Source organism: Bos javanicus, chromosome 16 (assembly GCF_032452875.1).
Source record: "Bos javanicus breed banteng chromosome 16, ARS-OSU_banteng_1.0, whole genome shotgun sequence".
Lineage (NCBI taxonomy): Eukaryota > Metazoa > Chordata > Mammalia > Artiodactyla > Bovidae > Bos > Bos javanicus.
This window is the reverse complement of record NC_083883.1, coordinates 5752063-5773927: the sequence shown is the minus strand read 5'-3', so window position 1 is coordinate 5773927 and position 21865 is coordinate 5752063. Positions and strand designations below refer to the sequence as shown.

The window sequence follows — 21865 nt, the reverse complement described above, 5'->3', positions numbered from 1 at the left end:
CAGAGGTCTGATAAAGGGAAGTGAGAGATTGAAAAGACATAAAAAGTGATGAACAGATCATCACAACATATCATATCACTTTTCTGTATGATGTCTACATAGCCATATAGAAAAGACAGCTAGCTGTACAATAGGCCATCTGTGCTCCACTCATATTCCTACCCTGGGGGTCACTGCAAACAGCCCTTTAGATATCATGCCTTCCACTGTTGGCATTTTCAGGAGGGTGCTCAGCTGGCATCCACAGTGCAAGTCAGATGTCTTGGAAGATAGTGTTGCTGGAGCAAGCCTGTTCCAATGAGGGAAGAGGGGTTGGACAAATACCTCAGGGCCATTTTTAAGTTGTTTTAATGAACCTCCATACTGTTCTCCCTAGGGGCTGTACCAATTTACATTCCCACCAACAATATATGAGTGTTTCCTTTTCTCCACACCTTTTCCAGCATTTGTTATTTATAGACTTCTTATTGATGGCCCCTCTTAGCTGCGTGAGGTGATACCTCACTGTAGTTTTGATATGCATTTCTCTAATAATTAGCAGTGGTGAGCATCTTTCCATCTGACCTCTGGGCATCTGTATCTCTTCTTTGAATAAATGTCTATTGAGATTTTCTGCCTACTGAGAGAGTTTATTCTTAGGTTGGTTGATAGGAAGTCCAGCGCCCTTGAGAAGGAGGGGCAAACATTTTTTTCTACTTTCCTTCACCTTAGTCACATAGGATGTTTTTCTTAAGCTCTGGGTTGCTATGGTAACAAACTATTTCACCTGAAATTAGCTTACTTTATGCCCAGAGCTAATGATTATTCAGCAAAACAATACATCTTACTCATGGAAATGTTTTTATTAGGCTTTATGTTAATGATTATAATTCAAACCAATATATCTTATTTGGAAACCTATTTTTCTTCAAAAACCTATGCCTTTGATTATATGGATACAAAATATCTCATCCAGAGACATCTTATCCTGAGACTGTTTCCCTTGGTTAATCTTGTATTGATGTTATTGCAAGATGTATGTTGTGGGAGAGGAGCCTGGTAAAACTTTCACAGCCTGGAGGTATTTCTTTGACCTATGTTTACCAGTCCACTAAAAGAGTATATAATGCCCCACCTAAACTAGTGATGGTGGGTACTCTTCTACCCCTTCCAGTGCCTTTTTCTGGAAGATTTTACTTATCCTTTTACTTTAATAAAATCTCTGCTACATAAACCTCTGAATGACTGAGGCCACGTCTTTGGTCCCAGAGTGAATTCTTCTCCTTCAGAGACCACGAATCTGACACCGTTCACTGTAAGCTGTATTTTTTTTATTGGGTTCAGTTTCTTTTTTTTATTAAGCTGTATGCACTATTTGTATATTTTGGAGATTAATCCCCTATCATGCAAGTCATTTGCAAATATTTTCTTGCATTCTGTATGTTGTCTTTTCATTACAGTTTCCATTGCTGTGTATAGCTTTTAAGTTTAATTAGGTCCCATTTGTTTATTTTTGTTATTTCTCTTACTCTAGGAGAGGAATCCAAAAAAATACTGCTGCATTTTATGTCAAAGTTCTGCCTATGTACCCTCTAGGAGTTTTATAGTATCCAGTTTTATGTTTAGGTCTTTAATCCATTTTGAGTTTAGTTTTGTGTGTGTTGTTAGAGAATGTTCTAATTTCATTCTTTCATATATCACTATCCAGTTTTCCCAGCACCATTTCTTAAAAAGACTGTCTTTTCTCCATTGTATACTCTTGCCTCCTTTGTAGTAGATTAATTGACCATAGGCGCATGGGTTTATTTCTGAGATATCTATCCTGTTCCATTGAATTACATGTCTGTTTTTATGCCAGTACTTTTTAAATTGCTGTAACTTTGTTGCATATTCTAAAATCAGGGAGCCTCCAAGCTTCATTTTTCTTTTTCAAGATTGCTTTGGCTATTTGGGGTCTTTTGTGTTTCCATATAAATTTTAAAATGTGTTGTTCTAGTTTTATGAAAAATGACACTGGTAATTTGATGGGGATTTCATCGACTATAGAGATTGCCTTGGGTAGTACAATCAATATTGATTCATTCAATCCAAAAATATATCTTTCCTTCAGTTTATGTCATCTTTTATTCTTTTTGGCAGTGTCTTATAGTTTTCAGAGTACAGATCTTGTCCTTCCTTAGATAGATTTATTCATAGGTGTTTTATTCTTTTTGATGCAATAAGTGAGGTTGTATCCTTCATTTCTCTTTCTGATTTTTCATTGTTAATATACAGAGGCACCAGATTTTTGTGCATATAATCCTGCAATCTCACTCCTGGGCATATATCTAGAGAAAATCATAATTCAAAAAGACTAATTCACCCCAATATTCATTATTGCACTGTTCACAACAGCCGAGACATGGAATCAAACTAAATATCCATTGACAGATGAATTGATAAAGATATGGTATATTTATATAATGGAATAGTACTCAGCCATAGAAAAATGAAATAGTGCCATTTGTACAATAGGGATGGACTTAGAGATTATAATACTAAGTGAAATAAGCCAGACAGAAAAAGAAAATATCATATGATACCACTTATATGGGAAATCTGAAAAAGATTTATACAAATTAACTTATAAGCAGAACAAAAAGAGACCCACAGACGTAGAAAACAAATTTATGGTTACCAAAGGATAAGGAGGGGTGAGGGATAAATTAGGAGTCTGAGATTAACATACACATACTACTATATATAACTCAGACTTAAATTGAAGAAAGTAAGGAAAACCACTAGACCACTCAGGTATGACCTAAATCAAATCCCATATGATTACACAGTGGAAGTGACAAATAGATTCAAGGGACTAGATCTGATAGACAGAATGCCTGAAGAACTATGGACAGGGGTTTGTAACATTGTACAGGAGGCTGTGATCGAGACCATCCCCAAGAAAAAGAAATGCAAAAAGGCAAAACAGTTGTCTGAGGAGGCCTTACGAATGCTGAGAAAAGAAGAGAAGTAAAAGACAAAAGAGAAAAGGAAAGATATATTCACCTGAATGCAGAGTTCCAGAGAAAAGCAAGGAGAGATAAGAAAGCCTTCCTCAGTGATCAGTGCAAAGAAATAGAGGAAAACAACAGAATGGGAAAGACTAGAGATCTCTTCAAGAAAATCAGAGATACCAAGGGAACATTTCATGCAAAGATGGACAAAATAAAAGACAGAAACAGAAGCAGAAGACATTAAGAAGAGGTTGCAAGAACACACAGAAGAACTATACGAAAAAGATCTTAATCACCCAGATAACCACGATGGTGTGATCACTCATCTAGAGCCAGACATCCTGGAATGTGAAGTCAAGTGGGCCTTAGGAAGAATCACTATGAACAAAGCTAGTGGAGGTGACAGAGAAGGCAATGGCAACCCACTCCAGTACTCTTGCCTGGAAAATCCCATGGACAGAGGAGGCTGGTAGGCTGCAGTCCATGGGGTCTCTAAGAGTCAGACACGACTGAGCGACTTCACTTTCACTTTTCACTTTCATGCATCAGAGAAGGAAATGGCAACCCACTCCAGTGTTCTTGCCTGGAGAATCCCAGGGACCGGGGAGCCTGGTGGGCTGCCGTCTATGGGGTCGCACAGAGTCGGACATGACTGAAGCGACTTAGCTGCAGCAGCAGCAGCAGTGGAGGTGATGGAATTCCAGCTGAGCTATTTCAGGTCCTAACAGATGACGCTGTAAAAAGGCTGCACTCAATATGCCAGCAAATTTTGAAAACTCAGCAGTGGCCACAAGACTGGAAAAGGTCAGTTTTCATTCCAATCCCAAAGAAAGACAATGCCAAAGAATGCTCAAACACAATTGCACTCATCTCACACGCCAGCAAAGTAATGCTCAAAATTCTCCAAGAAAGGTTCCAACAGTACGTGAACTGAGAATTATCAGATGTTCAAGCAGATTTAGGAAAGACAGAGGAACCAGAGATCAAATTGCCAACATCCATCAGATCATAGAAAAAGCAAGAGAATTCCAGAAAAACATCTACTTCTGCTTCATTGACTACGCCAAAGCCTTTGACTGTGTGGATCACAGCAACCTGGAAAATCCTTCAAAAAATGGGAATACCTTACCTGCCTTCTGAGAAATCTGCATGCAGGTCAAGAAGCAACAGTTAGAACCAGACATGGAACAACAGACTGGTTCAAAATTGGGAAAGGAGAATCTCAAAGCTATATGTTGTCACCCTGCTTATTTAACTTCTATGCAGAATATATCATGCAAAACGCCAGGCTGGATGAAGCACAAGCTGGAATCAAGATTGCCAGGAGAAATACCAATAACCTCAGATATGCAGAAGCCATCACCCTTATGGGAGAAAGTAAAAAGGAACTAAATAGCCTCTTGCTGAAAGTGAAAGAGGAGTATGAAAAAGCTGGTTTAAAGCTCAACATTCAAAAAGCTAAGATCATGGCATCTGGTCCCATCACTTCACAGCAAGTAGATGAGGGAACAATGGAAACAGTAACAGACTTTATTTTCTTGGACTCCAAAGTCACTGCAGATGGTGACTGCAACCATGAAATTAAAAGATGCTTGCTCCTTGGACGTGAGTCTGAGTGAACTCTGGGAGTTGGTGATGGACAGGGAGGCCTGGTGTGCTGCGATTCATGGGGTCGCAAAGAGTCAGACACAACTGAGCAACTGAACTGAACTGAACTGAGCTGCTCCTTGGAAGAAAAGCTATAACCAACGTGGACAGCATATTAAAAAGCAGAGACACAACTTTGCAGACAAAGGTCTGTCTAGTCAAAGCTGTGGTTTTTCCAGTAGTCATGTACAGATGTGAGAGTTGGACTATAAAGAAAGCTGAGCATGAAGAATTGATGCTTTTGAACTGTGGTGTTAGAGAAGACTCTTGAGAGTCCCTTGGACAGCAAGGAAATCAAACTAGTCAATCCTAAAGGAAATCAGTCCTGAATATTCATTGGAAGGACTGATGCTGAAGCTGAAGCTCGAATACTTCAGCCACACGATGTCAAGAAGTGACTCATTGGAATAGACCCTGATGCTGGGAAAAATTGAAGGCAGGAGGAGAAGGGGATGAGAGAGAATGAGATGATTTTTTTTTTTTTTTCTCCCTTTGTTTCTTGATGAGTCTGGCTAATGGTTTGTCAATTTTATTTATCCTTTCAAAGAACCAGCTTTTGGTTTTGTTGATTTTTGCTATGGTCTCTTTTGTTTCTTTTGCATTTATTTCTGCTCTAATTTTTAAGATTTCTTTCCTTCTACTAACCCTGGGATTTTCATTTCTTCCTTTTCTAGTTGCTTTAGGTGTAGAGTTAGGTTATTTATTTGACTTTTTTCTTGTTTCTTGAGGTGTGCCTGTATTGCTATGAACTTTCCCCTTAGGACTGCTTTTACCGTGTCCCACAGGTTTTGGGTTGTTGTGTTTTCATTTTCATTCGTTTCTATGCAAATTTTGATTTCTTTTTTGATTTCTTCTGTGATTTGTTGGTTATTCAGCAGCGTGTTGTTCAGCCTCCATATGTTGGAATTTTTAATAGTTTTTCTTCTGTAATTGAGATCTAATCTTACTGCATTGTGGTCAGAAAAGATGCTTGGAATGATTTCTATTTTTTTGAATTTACCAAGACTAGCTTTATGGCCCAGGATGTGATCTATCCTGGAGAAGGTTCCATGTGCACTTGAGAAAAAGGTGAAATTCATTGTTTTGGGATGAAATGTCCTATAGCTATCAATTAGGTCTAACTGGTCTATTGTATCGTTTAAAGTTTGTGTTTCCTTGTTAATTTTCTGTTTAGTTGGTCTATCCATAGGTGTGAGTGGGGTATTAAAGTCTCCCACTATTATTGTGTTATTGTTAATTTCTCCTTTCATACTTGTTAGCATTTGTCTTACATACTGCGGTGCTCCCATGTTGGGTGCATATATATTTATAATTGTTATATCTTCTTCTTGGATTGATCCTTTGATCATTATGTAGTGACCTTCTTTGTCTCTTTTCACAGCCTTTGTTTTAAAGTCTAATTTATCTGATACGAGTATTGTGACTCCTGTTTTCTTTTGGTCCCTATTTGCATAGAAAATCTTTTTCCAGCCCTTCACTTTCAGTCTGTATGTGTCCCCTGTTTTGAGGTGGGTCTCTTGTAGACAACATATGTAGGGGTCTTGTTTTTGTATCCATTCAGCCAGTCTTTGTCTTTTGGTTGGGGCATTCAACCCATTTACATTTAAGGTAATTACTGATAAGTATGATCCCGTTGCCATTTACTTTATTGTTTTGGGTTCGAGTTTATACACCATTTTTGTGTTTCCTGTCTAGAGAATATCCTTTAGTATTTGTTGGAGAGCTGGTTTGGTGGTGCAGAATTCTCTCAGCTTTTGCTTGTCTGAAAAGCTTTTGATTTGTCCTTCATACTTGAATGAGATCCTTGCTGGGTATAATAATCTGGGCTGTAGGTTATTTTCTTTCATCATTTTAAGTATGTCTTGCCATTCCCTCCTGGCTTGAAGAGTTTCTATTGAAAGATCAGCTGTTATCCTTATGGGAATTCCCTTGTGTGTTATTTGTTGTTTTTCCCTTGCTGCTTTTAATATTTGTTCTTTGTGTTTGATCTTTGTTAATTTGATTAATATGTGTCTTGGGGTGTTTCTCCTTGGGTTTATCCTGTTTGGGACTCTCTGGGTTTCTTGGACTTGGGTGATTATTTCCTTCCCCATTTTAGGGAAGTTTTCAACTATTATCTCCTCAAGTATTTTCTCATGGTCTTTCTTTTTGTCTTCTTCTTCTGGAACCCCTATGATTCGAATGTTGTAGCGTTTAATATTGTCCTGGAGGTCTCTGAGATTGTCCTCATTTCTTTTAATTCGTTTTTCTTTTATCCTCTCTGATTCATTTATTTCTACCATTCTATCTTCTAATTCACTAATCCTATCTTCTACCTCTGTTATTCTACTATTTGTTGCCTCCAGAGTGTTTTTAATTTCATTTATTGCATTATTCATTATATATTGACTCTTTTTTATTTCTTCTAGGTCCTTGTTAAACCTTTCTTGCATCTTCTCAATCCTTGTCTCCAGGCTACTTATCTGTGATTCCATTTTAATTTCAAGATTTTGGATCAATTTCACTATCATTATTTGGAATTCTTTATCAGGTAGATTCCCTATCTCTTCCTCTTTTGTTTGGTTTGTTGGGCATTTATCCTGTTCCTTTATCTGCTGGGTATTCCTCTGTCTCTTCATCTTGTTTAAATTGCTGAGTTTGGGAGTCCTTTCTGTATTCTGGCAGTTTGTGGAGTTCTCTTTATTGTGGCATTTCCTCGCTGTGTGTGGGTTTGTACAAGTGGCTTGTCAAGGTTTCCTGGTTAGGGAAGCTTGTGTCGGTGTTCTGGTGGGTGGAGCTGTATTTCTTCTCTTTGTTCAGTCGCGCTATGGGGAGGGAGGGAGGGATGCTGCAAACAAATGACACTGGTGTGCGCTCGCAGTGCCTCAGCCACACTGGGTCTGCCCCCACTCACGGCGCGTGTAGCCTCCCTGCCCACACTGCTCAGGCTCTAGGTTGTTCCGCCGGGAACAATCCGAGGCTGGCCCTGGGTTGCATGCACCTCCCAGGTCCAAGCCGCTCAGGTTCAGGCACTCAGGTAGTCCTCAGAGGCGCAGACTCAGTTGGGGCTGCGTTTTGTGCTCTTCCTAGGTCCGAGCAGCTCCGGTGATGAGGTGTTTGGCAAGCGCCAATGCTGCGACTTATCGCCTCCCCGCCACTTGGTTATCTGGGTGTAAAACCGGCGCACCTTCTCAGGCAGATGTTGACCGTCCAGACCCCCAATAAGTTTTAGTTAGCAAAGAAGCCAGTTTTATAGATAATGTCTCTCTGGGGCTGCGATTGCCCCCTTCCGGCTCTGGCTGCCTGTCACCGGAGGGGGAAGGTCTGCAGCCGGCTACCTCTGTTTAGTCCTTTGTTCCGTGCGCGGGCTGGCGGTGTCTTAGGTTAGGGCTGGCTTTTCGCATGGTAGATATCCCACAGTCTGGTTTGCTAGCCCAAATTATTTCGCTCAGATAGTGCTCAGGGTATTCAGGCCAGACTCCCACTCTCAGCGATGCAGCCCACGCCGCGCCTCCCTGCCCAGCCCCCGCTTGCTAATGGCGGATGCAGGCGTCTGCGCTGCTTCTCCGCTGGGGGAGTTACCGTAGGGCTCGCAATCTGCGAGTTTTAATTGTTTATTTATTTTTTCTCCCTGTTATGTTGTCCTCTGTGCTTCCAAAGCTCGGCACAGATTCGGCAGTGAGAAGGTTTCCTGGTGTTTGGAAACTTCTCTCTTTTAAGACTCCCTTCCCGGGATGGAACTCCGTCCCTCCCTCTTTTGTCTCTTTTATTGTCTTTAATATTTTTTCCTACCTCCTTTCAATGAGTTGGGTTGCTTTTCTGGGTGCCTGATGTCCCCTGCCGGCATTCAGAAGTTGTTTTGTGGAATTTACTCGACGTTTAAATGCTCTTTTGATGAATTTGTGGGGGAGAAAGTGTTTTCCCCGTCCTACTCCTCCGCCATCTTGGCGCCTCCCTCGAGATGATTTAATGGCATCACTGACTCAATGGACATGAGTTTGAGCAAGCTCTGGGAGTTGGTGATGGACAGGGAAGCCTGGCATGTTGCAGTCCATGGCGTTGGAAAGAGTCGGACAGGACTGAGTGACTGAACTAAACTGATATATAAAATAGAAAACCAACAAGGACATATTGTATGGCACAGGAAACTATATTCAGTATTTTTTAACAACCTATAAAAGAAAAGAAACTGATACAGAGAAATATATATCTGTATAGATAGAAACAGATATAGATAGATACACATATATATCTATATGTATAACTGAATCACTTTGCTATACACCTGAAATTAACAAAACATTGTAAACCAGCTATATTCCAACTAGATTTTTAAAAAAAAAAAACTCCTCAAATCTCAATCATCAGGAGCAGGTTCTCAGTTTTGTTCCATACACATTTGTTCCATACACTCGGCATAGTGTAGGTCCTGTTGGCAACAACAATGATCCCGTCAAACTTGCTGCCTCTTTAGGCTGTCCTCCCTTCTCTATCTCATTACCTTTCTCTCACAGTGCTTTCCTGGATCAGAAACTAGACACTCACAGGTCTGTGACTCAGGAGAACCAAAATAAATATCAGCCAAAATAATTCCTAGTAGCAGGAGCAGGTGACAGCTTTTAAGACAATGAATAAATACCTTCTCTATTAAGTAGGTTTCTCTAACCATTCAAGATCCTCTGTAGCATCTAAGGGTTAGGGAAAGCCTGCTATACAACTTTGCCTGATTGGAGTACACTTGGGAAAGTTAAACCAATGAGGCCAACATTCCCCATAGAGTTCTATGTACAAAATAGATGGGACAAGGAGCCAAGATATGAGTGGGAGAGAGATATCAGAGGATGCAAGAGTTGAGAAAAGTGATAAATGCAAAGAATAAAAGCCTCCAAACACCCCAAGATATAAGGGTGATTGACGCAGGGCATCTTCTCATGTGGGGGGGGGGGGGGGGGGGGTGGTTGCTCGAGCCATTTTAACACTTCTAATAAAGAAAATGGGACCAATCATTTTGAGGATTTGGGAGCACAAATGTGGCTGCCAGGCAGGATTCCACTCACCAGGCTTTCAGAGTCTGTTCTGAGGAAAGGGTCAGGAGACCAAGACAGACAGGAATCCCCTTCCTGTAAGGCAAAAGCCAAGAGGGAGCATGACTGAGGCAAAGGCCAAGGGCATGGGGGCTCACAAAAGGACCTGACTTCCTCAAAGTGCGGACAGTGGACAAGAATTTTGGGGTGTGTTGATGTTTAATCTAAATATTGAGCTCCTGAGTAACCTATATACATGGAATTGTGGAGTAAAGGCAATCCATGGAAATGTACTGCTGTGAACCCAAGTCCCTACGTCCAAGATCCCGGCAATAAAAAGTAAACGTATCAACTTCATGTATGTGTGTGTTCACAGACCTTATTTTACAAAATTAAACACAAAGACAAAATGATGTTGGATATGGTAATTTTTAATTAAAAAATGTGTATTCTGTGTCCAGAAAAGGGAAAACATGAGTCAGAAAATCATCAATAACTCCACAATCTCAAGGCACTAAATATTAACAAAATTATCCTTTCTAGATAATTATTACTACAATTGGTGGTGTAAAAGAAATGATAGAGGTGGTTAACTCAGGTGATCCATATTGGAATGAAGGTAGCAAGAAACGTTTTCCTCTCTCTCTTGAGAAACATTACAGTGATTACCACTAAGAGGCATCCTTTGGCTTATCTGTCTGAAGCTCCAGGAGTGCAATCTCCAGGGACAGCTTGTACACTTCCAGGGCCAATTTCACCTCCTCTGGGCTTGAGAGGCACTTCAAGAGTTTCCTGCCTGTGACTACTTGCTCACAGCCTTCAGGATACTCCTAAAAGAGAAACACATGATAAGTATGCTTGAAAGACTTCTCTCCCGATTGTTAGGGGGCACAGTTCATGTAGAAACAGGCAGGGTTACAGATTCAGGACGAAGACACACCCCAGGACTGGTGGGGGAGCAGGAAAACCAGAAACACCTTGCTTCCCACCATCATCTTCCTGAGAGGAATATAACTCTGCTCTGAGACAGCCTCCCAGAAAGCTTCTGTGGGAACAGACACTACTTCTGACCATCCAGAAATGGGACAAGAGTATATCAAATCCTCTAGAAAAGTTGGGAGTCACTACTACCAGCTCTGAGACCCTCCACTCCAAAGGGGCTCAGTTTTCTCTGATCACAAGTGAGAGCAGGAAAACTTTGCATCTCCTATCGGACCAGAAGGCTCCAAAGCGAAAATGAGAGTTCCTTTGAATGAATGAATCTTGACAAGTCAGGTACTACCTTTGCTGGCAGGACAGTGCTTTGGGGTTTAATAAAACAAAAATTACCTCAAATTGTGTGACTTACCCACTCACACTTGGGCACCTCCGGGTACCAGGTTCGGTCCTCTGAGCAAGTGATATTTTCAGAACCAACCACACTAAAGCCAGACTCACACTGGATAGTAATTCTTTCAGGTTCAACATATCTAACCTTCTCCACAGATAACCTTCCATATTCTATCTCTGGTTTCAGACACAATGCTGCAATGGAAACATAACTTTAAGCAATACACAGATCTAAGAAAAAACATGCAAGCCTAGGGTACTAAGAATGAACTGTATTTAAGTGTTGCTAATTGTTGTACCTTTTTTTTATTCTTGAGAAGAAAAATAATATTCGTTAGCATATTTATTGAGCATTGGGATAGTACTTTATCAGACTTTGGGGTAGATCTTTATGTGATCGTCTTATTTAAATCTCACTATTTTATCTAAGAGAAAGTGACATACAGAGAGGTTAAGTGACTTGCTGAAGGACATATAACTATTTTAAATAGCCTAACAATATAAAAAGGGCTGCTGCTGCTAAGTCGCTTCAGTCGTGTCCGACTCTGTGCGACCCCATAGACAGCAGCCCACCAGGCTTCCCGGTCCCTGGGATTCTCCAGGCAAGAACACTGGAGTGGGTTGCCATTTCCTTCTCCAATGTATGAAAGTGAAAAGTGAAAGTGAAGTCGCTCAGTCGTGCCCGACTCTTAGCGACCCCATGGACTTCAGCCCACCAGGCTCCTCTGTCCATGGGATTTTCCAGGCAAGAGTACTGGAGTGGGTTGCCATTGCCTTCTCCAATAAAAAGGGCATGTGACCCCAAATCTTCAACTATCAGATCAGCTGTCTCTTGTATCTTGATTCCTGTAAGACAATAGAGGAAAATTTTTCCCTCTTGCTTATTATTCTCCTGTGTGCAAAGGAGACGATGGTGGCAAATCATCCCCAAAGTTGTTGATGATGAAATGATATTAAACCTCTGTGCATGCAATAATCAGACCTCATTTTGACCTCATGTCCCCATAACAGCTGGAAAATTAGGAGTCCCTCACCACACAGCTACATTGTGAGCAGCTAGTGCCCTGCACTGGCACTGATAGAAATACTTGTGATTTCACAATACTTGGCATTAGTCCACTAGGGCTTACATTCTAGACCAACTTTTCATGAAAATTTTCCTGCAAGCCACAGCTACATGCAGATAGAATGTACCATCTGTAGACTATTTCTGGAATTATACAAGAAACTGACAAATGGAGATGCCTCACAAAGGCTGAATTTTATACCTGGAAAAGAAGGGGAAATTAATGTTCTGTGTGCCCTCTGTACTTTTTGCTTTGGATACCATCAGACCATAGTAATTATTTTCAATAAATCAAATCAAATGGTTTTTTTGCTGCCTCTCACAGGAAAGAAACTGTGCTCTCAATCCTTTGATGATAGTCCCACCCCCGCCCCCTTAAAATGAAGAGGGAGCCAGAGTTACCTTTACACTGAGGGACCGCAGGTGACCAGCCTGAAGACGTGCAGGAGAGTTCTTTTGCTCCAACCAGGATGTACCCTTCATCACATTCATATACAGCTTGGTGATCAAACGTAAAGAAGTTAGAGACTATTTTACGTTGTCCATGGGCAATGACAGGCGGGGATTCACAATCTTGAGGTGAGACATAAAAGTAAAAGAAGGTCAGCATGTAGAATGCATATAATAACACTTCCTAGTATCTGTGTGGTTCAAAGGAAGCTTCCATCTGTCCTTCTGTCTTCTCTACCCATCCAATCACTCAGCCAAACACAGGACTCGAGCTGCCTTCATGAAGGCCTGAGGCTGGGGAACCATAGAAAGGTTACAATGGACTGACAAGCACTTAGGATTGGCTTCATTTTTTTGAAAATTCACTAAACTTGACACTATTTAGGAGCCATTTTGACAGGAAGACGGAATTAAGTCAAAGTCACACTGTGCTGGTGTCACATTCCACTGCTTTTGTGCTAAATGCAGAGATGTATTTCTGGGAGAAACTAAAGATGCAAAATAAATCTGCAATCTCTGACTCATTTCTCCCAATAAGACCAGTCCATCTATCTTCCCAAGAATATACTCACTGTCCTCTAAAATAGTTCAGAAAGAGCTTATAGAAAGAATAAGAATGATGGCTTGCATGTTGGAACAATAGACACGACACAGTGCTGAGCACCTGTGTGAAAGAGAACAGTCAGGACCCACAAACACTGCATGAGGAGTTTAAATAAAACAGGTCATTGGAAATGCCTTCCCTGGTGGTTCAGATGGTAAAGAATCTGCCTGCAGTGAGGGAGACCTGGGTTTGATCCCTGGATCAGGAAGATCCTCTGGGGAAGGGAATGGCAACCCACCCCAGTATTCTTGCCTGGAGAATCCATGGATAGAGAAGCCTGGTGGGCTGCCTGGTGGGGTTGCAGAGAGTCAGTCATGACTGAGCAACTAACACTTGACACTTTGGAAATGTCAGTAAAATGTTAAACTGATGGACAATAGTATCTACAGTACTATCCTAAGATGCCTCCTTGAGGCATGGAAAATGTGATGCCAACAATGAGGTTCAAATGCTGGAGTTGCTGTGGCAAGTGGTAGAGAGAGTGATTAAGTGATTCAGAAGAGTGAGTATGCTGGAGTAGATGTGCCACACACATGCAGGAAACCCCACCAAGTGATTATGTTGTCTGGGAAGACCTGGAGGATACATTTACCAAGGACAGAAGGAATATCATAATGAGAGGAGCACTGTATCAGAGACCAGAGCTGATGATGGGAAGACTGTTAAAGAACAAGGTTCACTCTTAGCAGTCACAATCTGAGTGGTGCTCATAGGCTTTAGAAGCTAAGTAAATGTAATCATCATAAGGAGTGGCAAGTTAGAGATACAACCAGACTGAGATTAGGAAGATAGTTAATAGAACATGACATTCCTTAGGGTGAAAACAGATGAGCAGCCAACTAGATACTACTCAATCTGTACCATGGAAAGAAATAAAGGATGGATGATCAGGAGGCTGATGGCCTTTGGTCCATTAAAAATTACAATCTGTTGCTTAGTTTCTGGACCTGTGCTATTAATAATCTCAGGTCTGGAGATCACTAACTGAAGAAAAAAGTTTCCACGACTAAGGAGACTACAACAACTTGAGACATATGCACAGTAATGAGTTTCCCAGTCTTCCGAGAGGACCTGTGTCCATTTACATAAGCAATTATGCACAGATGAGAAGTGCATAATAATCCAAGTATTATTGGACATAGAGTTTGAGTTGACATAGATACCTGGAACCATCAAGGCTCCCTTATTAAACCACTTGGTGGGCATTTCCATTATCTTTGAAAGTGTGGGCCAGATAGACAACATTGGTCACTGGCATAATCCCCATATTGGTCCTTGGCCTATGGGTTAAGACGGTCCTATCCAAGAAAACCAAGTAGAAGTCATTGATATGACCTATATCTTCCCCTTGGAGGCAAAGAAGATAAGTTCTTTTAAATATCATTTACCAATGTGTAGAGGAAATGGAGAAATATGTGCTACTCTTAAATAATTAAAGATGCAAGAGGGGTCATCGTATCCCCTGTATTTCATAAGTTGGTCTACTACAAAAAATTTGGATTCTGGAGAATTACAGTAGACTACTAAAAACGCAACAGCATTGCAGCCACTGTACCACATGTGGTATCTTTGCTAGAGCAGATTAATATGTCTTCTGGTAGGTAAGGCCACTGATTCAGCAGAGGCCTTCTTTGCCATCCCTGTCAGAAAAGAACATCACAAGAAGTGTGCATACATATGGAAAGGTCAAGATCATCCATCTGCATTTTTAGTCCTTGGCTGTGATAACACTTCTGTCCTTGTCATAAGAGAGTCTGAAAATATCACGGCCATGTAGGCACCCATAGAACAGCACATTGATACAGAACATCAATGGCATCGTGTTAACTCTACTGAATAAGCAAGACTAGATGGCATGATGCTGTTCCAGAGTAAGGAAGGTAGAGAAGGATGAAAAGATGTAACTCTGAAAGGCAGGTTCAAATAGATTTGAGCAGGTTTTATAATGTAGTAGGTAAAGGCACATGGATCTGAAAGAAAGGAAGAAAAAAGAATACCAAGAAACAAAAGGTAATAATTGAAATGTCTAGCTTATCTATTAGATGTGGACCATTTTCATTGATTCAGAAAAGGGAGGGAAACCAGCAAAGTCAAAGAATGGGAACAAATAATGGGGGATAAAGAGAAAGTTGGACTAATGAGCAGTATTTTTTAACAAACTTATCCACTTAAAAAACATTCAGTATATACACGTTTTTAACCTCAGGTGCTTTTTGTTGGTGTGTGTGTGTTTTGTTTCATTTTTCCAACTTAATGATGCTGCAGGAAAGGATTTTCACTGCAAGTTCATTTCCTTTGTTCAAATTGTACAAACAAAGCTAGGTAAAAAAAAAAAAAAAAATACAACACATAAAAACATCAGATCAGACAAATCACCACCGTTACACATTTCTTAAATTCTAAACTTACATTGTAAAAGCAAATTATGAAAAAGGCGTGCATGGTAGGGAATGAACAATGGTATAGTTCCTCTCTCTCGATGGAAGTCACAACAGTTACTAATATTTATCCCCCTGTGAAGTTCATTGTTCTAATTTCCATTATCCAAGGAGGAAATCTGTCCTTGAGGATATCCAAAACCCTATTATGCTATGATATTAGAAGCATCCTTGATATTGGGACAAAAGACAAGCTTGTTCTCTGACCAAGTGATTGATCCATAAGCAGCACAAGAATAGGGTCATTTCACTAGTACCAGGTGTCCTGGGAGGGTGCCCAAATGTTTCAACCAGTGCGTCCTGAGATCAACATACTCACAACTGAGCAGTGGATGGGAACTTCTAGGTTAAAAAGTGCCAAAGTATAAGAGAAATTTCTAGTATTGGAAACTTTTCTCAGTTCACACACACTTCAGAAGAACTAAGTAGATTTCCAAGAGGAGAAATCAAAGTTAAATTTAATAATTTCATCTGCCTCTAGATTGTCCTTCTTTAGTAATGTTCCAACACTTAAACTGCAAAAATGTAAGGAGGGAAAAAATGACACTCATCTCAAGATCTGATTTTCTTTCCTTTCATTCGTTTAGCAGATAGAGACTGAAAGCTACTGGGTGCTGAGCTTTGTACCCCTCCCTATCTTTAAGAAGTCAGCAGTTGGCTTTAGTGAGAAGTCAGGAGCTATAGAATTTGTGCCAGCTTTATTCAACATTTTCTTTTTTAAAGTGTGGATTCAGATCTGACCATATGAATGCACAGTTATAAGCATTTTTTTTCCTCTGCATGAAATTGATCAGGATCCTGTGGGGCTCCTGGGCACAGAAGCCCTTCTGTCCCTGGTTTCTTGTAAGGAACACACCTCCAACCTCCATGACATTCCCCAAATTCCAAAGGGCAGATTCTAGCAAATATTAATTTGGGAAAGGAAGGGATGAAAAGACAAGGGAGGGGCACCCAAGAAACAATAGAGCCTTGAGGCAGTCTTGGTCTGCCTCAAGGATACATAACAATGTCTTTAAACTATTTAAGATGTCAGCTTCCCACTGACATCTAATAGAAGCAGAAGATATTAGGAAGAGGTGGCAAGAATACACAGAACTATACAAAAAGATCTTCAAGACCCAGATAACCAAATAGTGTGATCACTCACCTAGAGCCAGATATCCTGGAATGTGAAGTCTAGTGGGTCTTAGGAAGCATTGCTGCCAATAAAGCTAGCAGAGGTGATGGAATTCCAGCAGATATTTAAAATCCTAAAAGATGATGCTATTAAAGTGCTGTACTCAATATGTCAGCAAATTTGGAAAACCTAGCAGTGGCCACAGGACTAGAAAAGGTCAATATCATCCCACTTCCTAAGAAGGGCAGTACTAAAGAATGTTCAAACCACCAGACAATTGAACTCATCTCCCATGCTAGTAAGGTTTTACTCAAAATCCTCCAAGCTAGGCTTCAGCATTTGTGAACTGAGAACTTTTAGATTTCAAGTTGGGTTTAGAAAAGGCAGAGGAAACAAAGCCAAAACCTGGTTCTTTTAAAGGATAAATAAAATTGACAAACCATTAGCCAGACTCATCAAGAAACAAAGGGAGAAAAACCAAATCAATAAAATTAGAAATGAAAATGGAGAGATCACAACACAAAACACAGAAATACAAAGGATCATAAGAGACTATTATCAGAAATTATATGCCAATAAAATGGACAACGTGGAAGAAATGGACAAATTCTTAGAAAAGTACAACTTTCCAAAACTGGACCAGGAAGAAATAGAAAATCTTAACAGACCCATCACAAGCACGGAAATTGAAACTGTAATCAAAAATCTTCCGGCAAACAAAAGCCCAGGTCCAGATGGCTTCACAGCTGAATTCTACCAAAAATTTAGAGAAGAGCTAACACCTATCCTTCTCAAACTCTTCCAGGAAATTGCAGAGGAAAGTAAACTTCCAAACTCATTCTAGGAGGCCACCAACACTCTAATACCAAAACCTGACAAAGATGCCACAAAAAAAGAAAACTACAGGCCCATATCACTGATGAACATAGATGCAAAAATCCTTAACAAAATTCTAGCAATCAGAATCCAACAACACATTAAAAAGATCATACACCATGACCAAGTGGGCTTTATCCCAGGGATGCAAGGATTCTTCAATATCCGCAAATCAATCAATGTAATACACCACATTAACAAATTGAAAAATAAAAACCATATGATCATCTCAATAGATGCAGAGAAAGCCTTTGACAAAATTCAACATCCATTTATGATAAAAACTCTCCAGAAAGCAGGAATAGAAGGAACATACCTCAACATAATAAAAGCTATATATGACAAATCCACAGCAAACATTATCCTCAATGGTGAAAAATTGAAAGCATTTCCCCTAAAGTCAGGAACAAGACAAGGGTGCCCATTCTCACCACTACTATTCAACATAGTTTTGCAAGTTTTGGCCACAGCAATCAGAGCAGAAAAAGAAGTAAAAGGAATCCAAATTGGAAAAGAAGAAGTAAAACTCTCACTGTTTGCAGATGACATGATCCTCTACATAGAAAACCCTAAAGACTCCACCAGAAAATTACTAGAACTAATCAGTGATTATAGTAAAGTTGCAGGATATAAAATCAACACACAGAAATCCCTTGCATGCCTATACACTAATAATGAGAAAATACAAAGAGAAATTAAAGAAACAATTCCATTCACCATTGCAACGAAAAGAATAAAATACTTAGGAATATATCTACCTAAAGAAATAAAAACCTATATATAGAAAACTATAAAACACTGGTCAAAGAAATCAAAGAGGACACTAATAGATGGAGAAATATACCATGTTCATGGATTGGAAGAATCAATAGAGTGAAAATGAGTATACTGCTGCTGCTGCCAAGTCACTTCAGTCGTGTCCAACTCTGTGCGACTCCATGGACTGCAGCCTACCAGGCTTCTCCGTCCATGGAATTCTCCAGGCAAGAACACTGGAGTGGGTTGCAATTTCCTTCTCAAAGCAATTTATAGATTCAGTGCAATCCCTATCAAGCTACCAACGGTATTCTTCACAGAGCTAGAACAATTTCACAATTTGTATGGAAATACAAAAAACCTTGAATAGCCAAAGCAATCTTGAGAAAGAAGAATGGAACTGGAGGAATCAACCTACCTGACTTCAGGCTCTACTACAAAGCCACAGTCATCAAGACAGTATGGTACTGGCACAAAGACAGAAATATAGATCAATGGAACAAAATAGAAAGCCCAGAGATAAATCCACGCACCTATGGACACCTTATCTTTGACAAAGGAGGCAAGAATATACAATGGATTAAAGACAATCTCTTTAACAAATGGTGCTGGGAAAACTGGTCAACCACTTGTAAAAGAATGAAACTAGAACACTTTCTAACACCATACACAAAAATAAACTCAAAATGGATTAAAGATCTAAATGTAAGACCAGAAACTATAAAACTCCTAGAGAAGAACGTAAGCAAAACACTCTCCGACATACATCACAGCAGGATCCTCAATGACCCACCTGCGAGAATATTGGAAATAAAAGCAAAAATAAACAAATGGGACCTAATTAGAATTTGTGCCATCTTTATTTAACATTTCCCTTTTTTGAACTGTGGGTTCACATCTGACCATACAATTGCACAGTTGTAAGCATTTTTTCTTCTGCATGAAATTGATCAGGATCTTGTGGGGCTTCTGGGCAGGGAAGCTTTTTTGTCCCTGGTTTCTTATAAGGAACACACCTCCAACCACCATGACCTTCCCTGAGTTCCAAAGGGCAGATTCAAACAAGTACTAATCTGGGAAATGGCAACCCACTCCAGTACTCTTGCCAGCAGAATCCCTTGGACAGAGGAGCCTGGCAGGCTACAGTCCATGTGGTTGCAGAGAGTCAGACACCACTGAGCACAGACAGACTAATCTGGGAAGGGAACTGATACAAAGACAAGGGTTCATTTCAGTTCATTTCAGTCACTCAATCGTGTCTGACTCTTTGTGACCCCACGGACTGCAGCACATCAGGCCTCCCTGTCCATCACCAACTCTCGGAGCTTGCTCTAACTCATGCCCATCTAGTGAGTGATGCCATGCAACCATCTCATGCTCTGTCATCCACTTCTCCTCCTGACTTCAATCTTTCCCAGCATAAGGGTATTTTCCAGTGAGTCAGTTCTAAGCATCAGGTGGCCAAAGTATTGGAGCTTCAACTTCAGCATCAGTCCTGCCAATGAATATTCAGGACTGTTTTCCTTTAGGATGGATTGGTTGGAAGGTACTCTCAAGAGTCTTCTCCAACACCACAGTTCAAAACAATCAATTTTTCCGCGCTCAGCTCTTTATAGTCCAACTCTCACATCCATACATGACTACCGGAAAAACCATAGCTTTGACTAGATGGACTTTTTAGGCAAAGTAATGTCTATGCTTTTTAATATGCTGTCTAGGTTGGTCATAACTTTTCTTTCAAGAAGTAAGCGTCTTTTAATTTCATGGCTGCAGTCACCTATCTGCAGTAACTTTGGAGCCCAGAAAAATAAAGTCTGTCACTGCTTCCATTGTTCCCCCATCTATTTCCCATGAAGTTATGGGACTGAATGCAATGATCTTTGTTTTTTAATGTTGAGTTTTAAGCCAAATTTTTCACTCTCCTCTTTCACTTTCATCAAGAGGAACTTCAGCTCTTCTTTACTCTCTGGAGAGTGAGGAGAAGGGAACAACAGAGGATGAGATGGTTGGGGGAATTACTGACTCAATGGACATGAGTTTGAGTAAACTCCGGGAGTTGGTGATGGACAGGGAGGCCTGGCATGCTGCAGGCCATGGGATTGCAAAAAGAGTCGGACATGACTGAGCGACTGAACTGAACTGAACTGCACCCTAGTGGGGCCTGCAAATCCTTGCAATTCTTTTCAGTGCTCATTAGTTAGGAACAATTATACCCTAGTTTGCAATGCAAGATCTTTCATTTATATAATGTTTTTAGTTTATACAGTGCTTCCTAATTTTACTCTAACAATCTCACTCATTATTTTCAATGATATAAAAGTTTACTTTCTGGATGGCAAAAAATTTCTACACAACCTTGATGAAACAGAAAAATAATGAACCTTATTTAAGAATTCTTTTTTTTTCTTTTTAGAAAAATTTTATTTAATTATTACATTCTGTGAAGTACATTTTAGTCAGAGAACAGAAAATATCAGAATTCAAGTTCTGCATCCACAAGTAATAGCTAAGAATTTAGGTTTAGCCACTTAAATATAAGCACTTAATATAAAAATTAAAAGGTTTCTCTTGTGGCTATATCAGCTCCCAAGGGCTTGCAATATTTTGCTTTCTAAGTAATTACACCCTGTATCAAAAGGACTAAAATTATTTAATTATTAATTATTTAATATTGAAATTAATATAACCTATGATTGGTTATATTTAATGAATTCTTAATAAGAAATTCTTCTCCCTACCTTAGTTTAAACTTTCCCCTCTTCCTTATCACCTCTGTACTTACCGCACAGGACAGGTGGGCAATGCAATAGAGATAGGACCCCAAGGAGACACAGTGCTGGAAAAATTCTCTGCAACTTGGGGGACATGGTAAAGAATCTCAGAAACACAGCACTAAGACTCAGTGTTCTCAGACCCTGAATCAGGCTGAAGTGAAAGCTCTAAGTCAGTGGTAAGTTGGTGCCTGACTCAAGGAACTCAGGCTAGGGAAGTCCACTGCTGTGAGTTACTAAAGGGAAGAAGCAGAATTGAGGAGACCAAGTACTGGATAGGACTTGAGGGGTGCAATTCAATAAAGCTCAAGTCTTAAGGAGAATGATAATAGTGTGTCGTGAGAGCTCTCCAGGGGTCTGTGGGTCTTTACAATTGTAACCCCATAACTTTCTCACTGTTGTGGGGAGCACTTGTTGGCTTATCTACCCATAAACATCATTCCTCTTGGAAGAATCAAGAAAAACTGGGCAAATGATACAGTCTGCCAGTTTCTTTATGGAAGAGGGTGAGATGCCAAAGTGTATTCTCTGCCATCCCTCAGAGGTATCAAATCTTCATTCACTAGTGTGAATTCTCAATAGGAAGATAGGATTAAAAACAGATTTATAAAGTCTCTTCTTAAATATTTCACAAGACTAATTGGAATAAAGTCTATAATTGTGAAAAGACAAAAATACAGACCAAACAACAATTAGTCCCTCAATTTTTAAGTTTCCTTGAGTATCTTTGGCACCAAATTAATCAACTTTGGGGTTACACTGGTTGAAAAGCAAAGGGAAACTTCTTAGAGTAGTTTTTATAGCACAAATAAAGGAAAATTAAATGATAAAGAATT

General features: G+C 40.0%; 1 protein-coding gene across 1 annotated transcript; it reads right to left on the bottom strand.

Annotated features, from left to right (window-relative positions):
* Nucleotides 1–10032: 10032 nt before the first annotated feature.
* On the bottom strand, nt 10033–21263 carry LOC133227534 (C4b-binding protein alpha chain-like). Its single transcript, XM_061382123.1, has 4 exons — nt 21041–21263; nt 12420–12590; nt 10971–11146; nt 10033–10452 (listed from the first exon to the last, which is right to left on the bottom strand). The coding sequence occupies exons 1-4, from the start codon at nt 21123–21125 to the stop codon at nt 10294–10296; spliced, it is 591 nt and encodes a 196-aa protein (XP_061238107.1). The 5' UTR covers nt 21126–21263; the 3' UTR covers nt 10033–10293.
* Nucleotides 21264–21865: the final 602 nt, after the last annotated feature.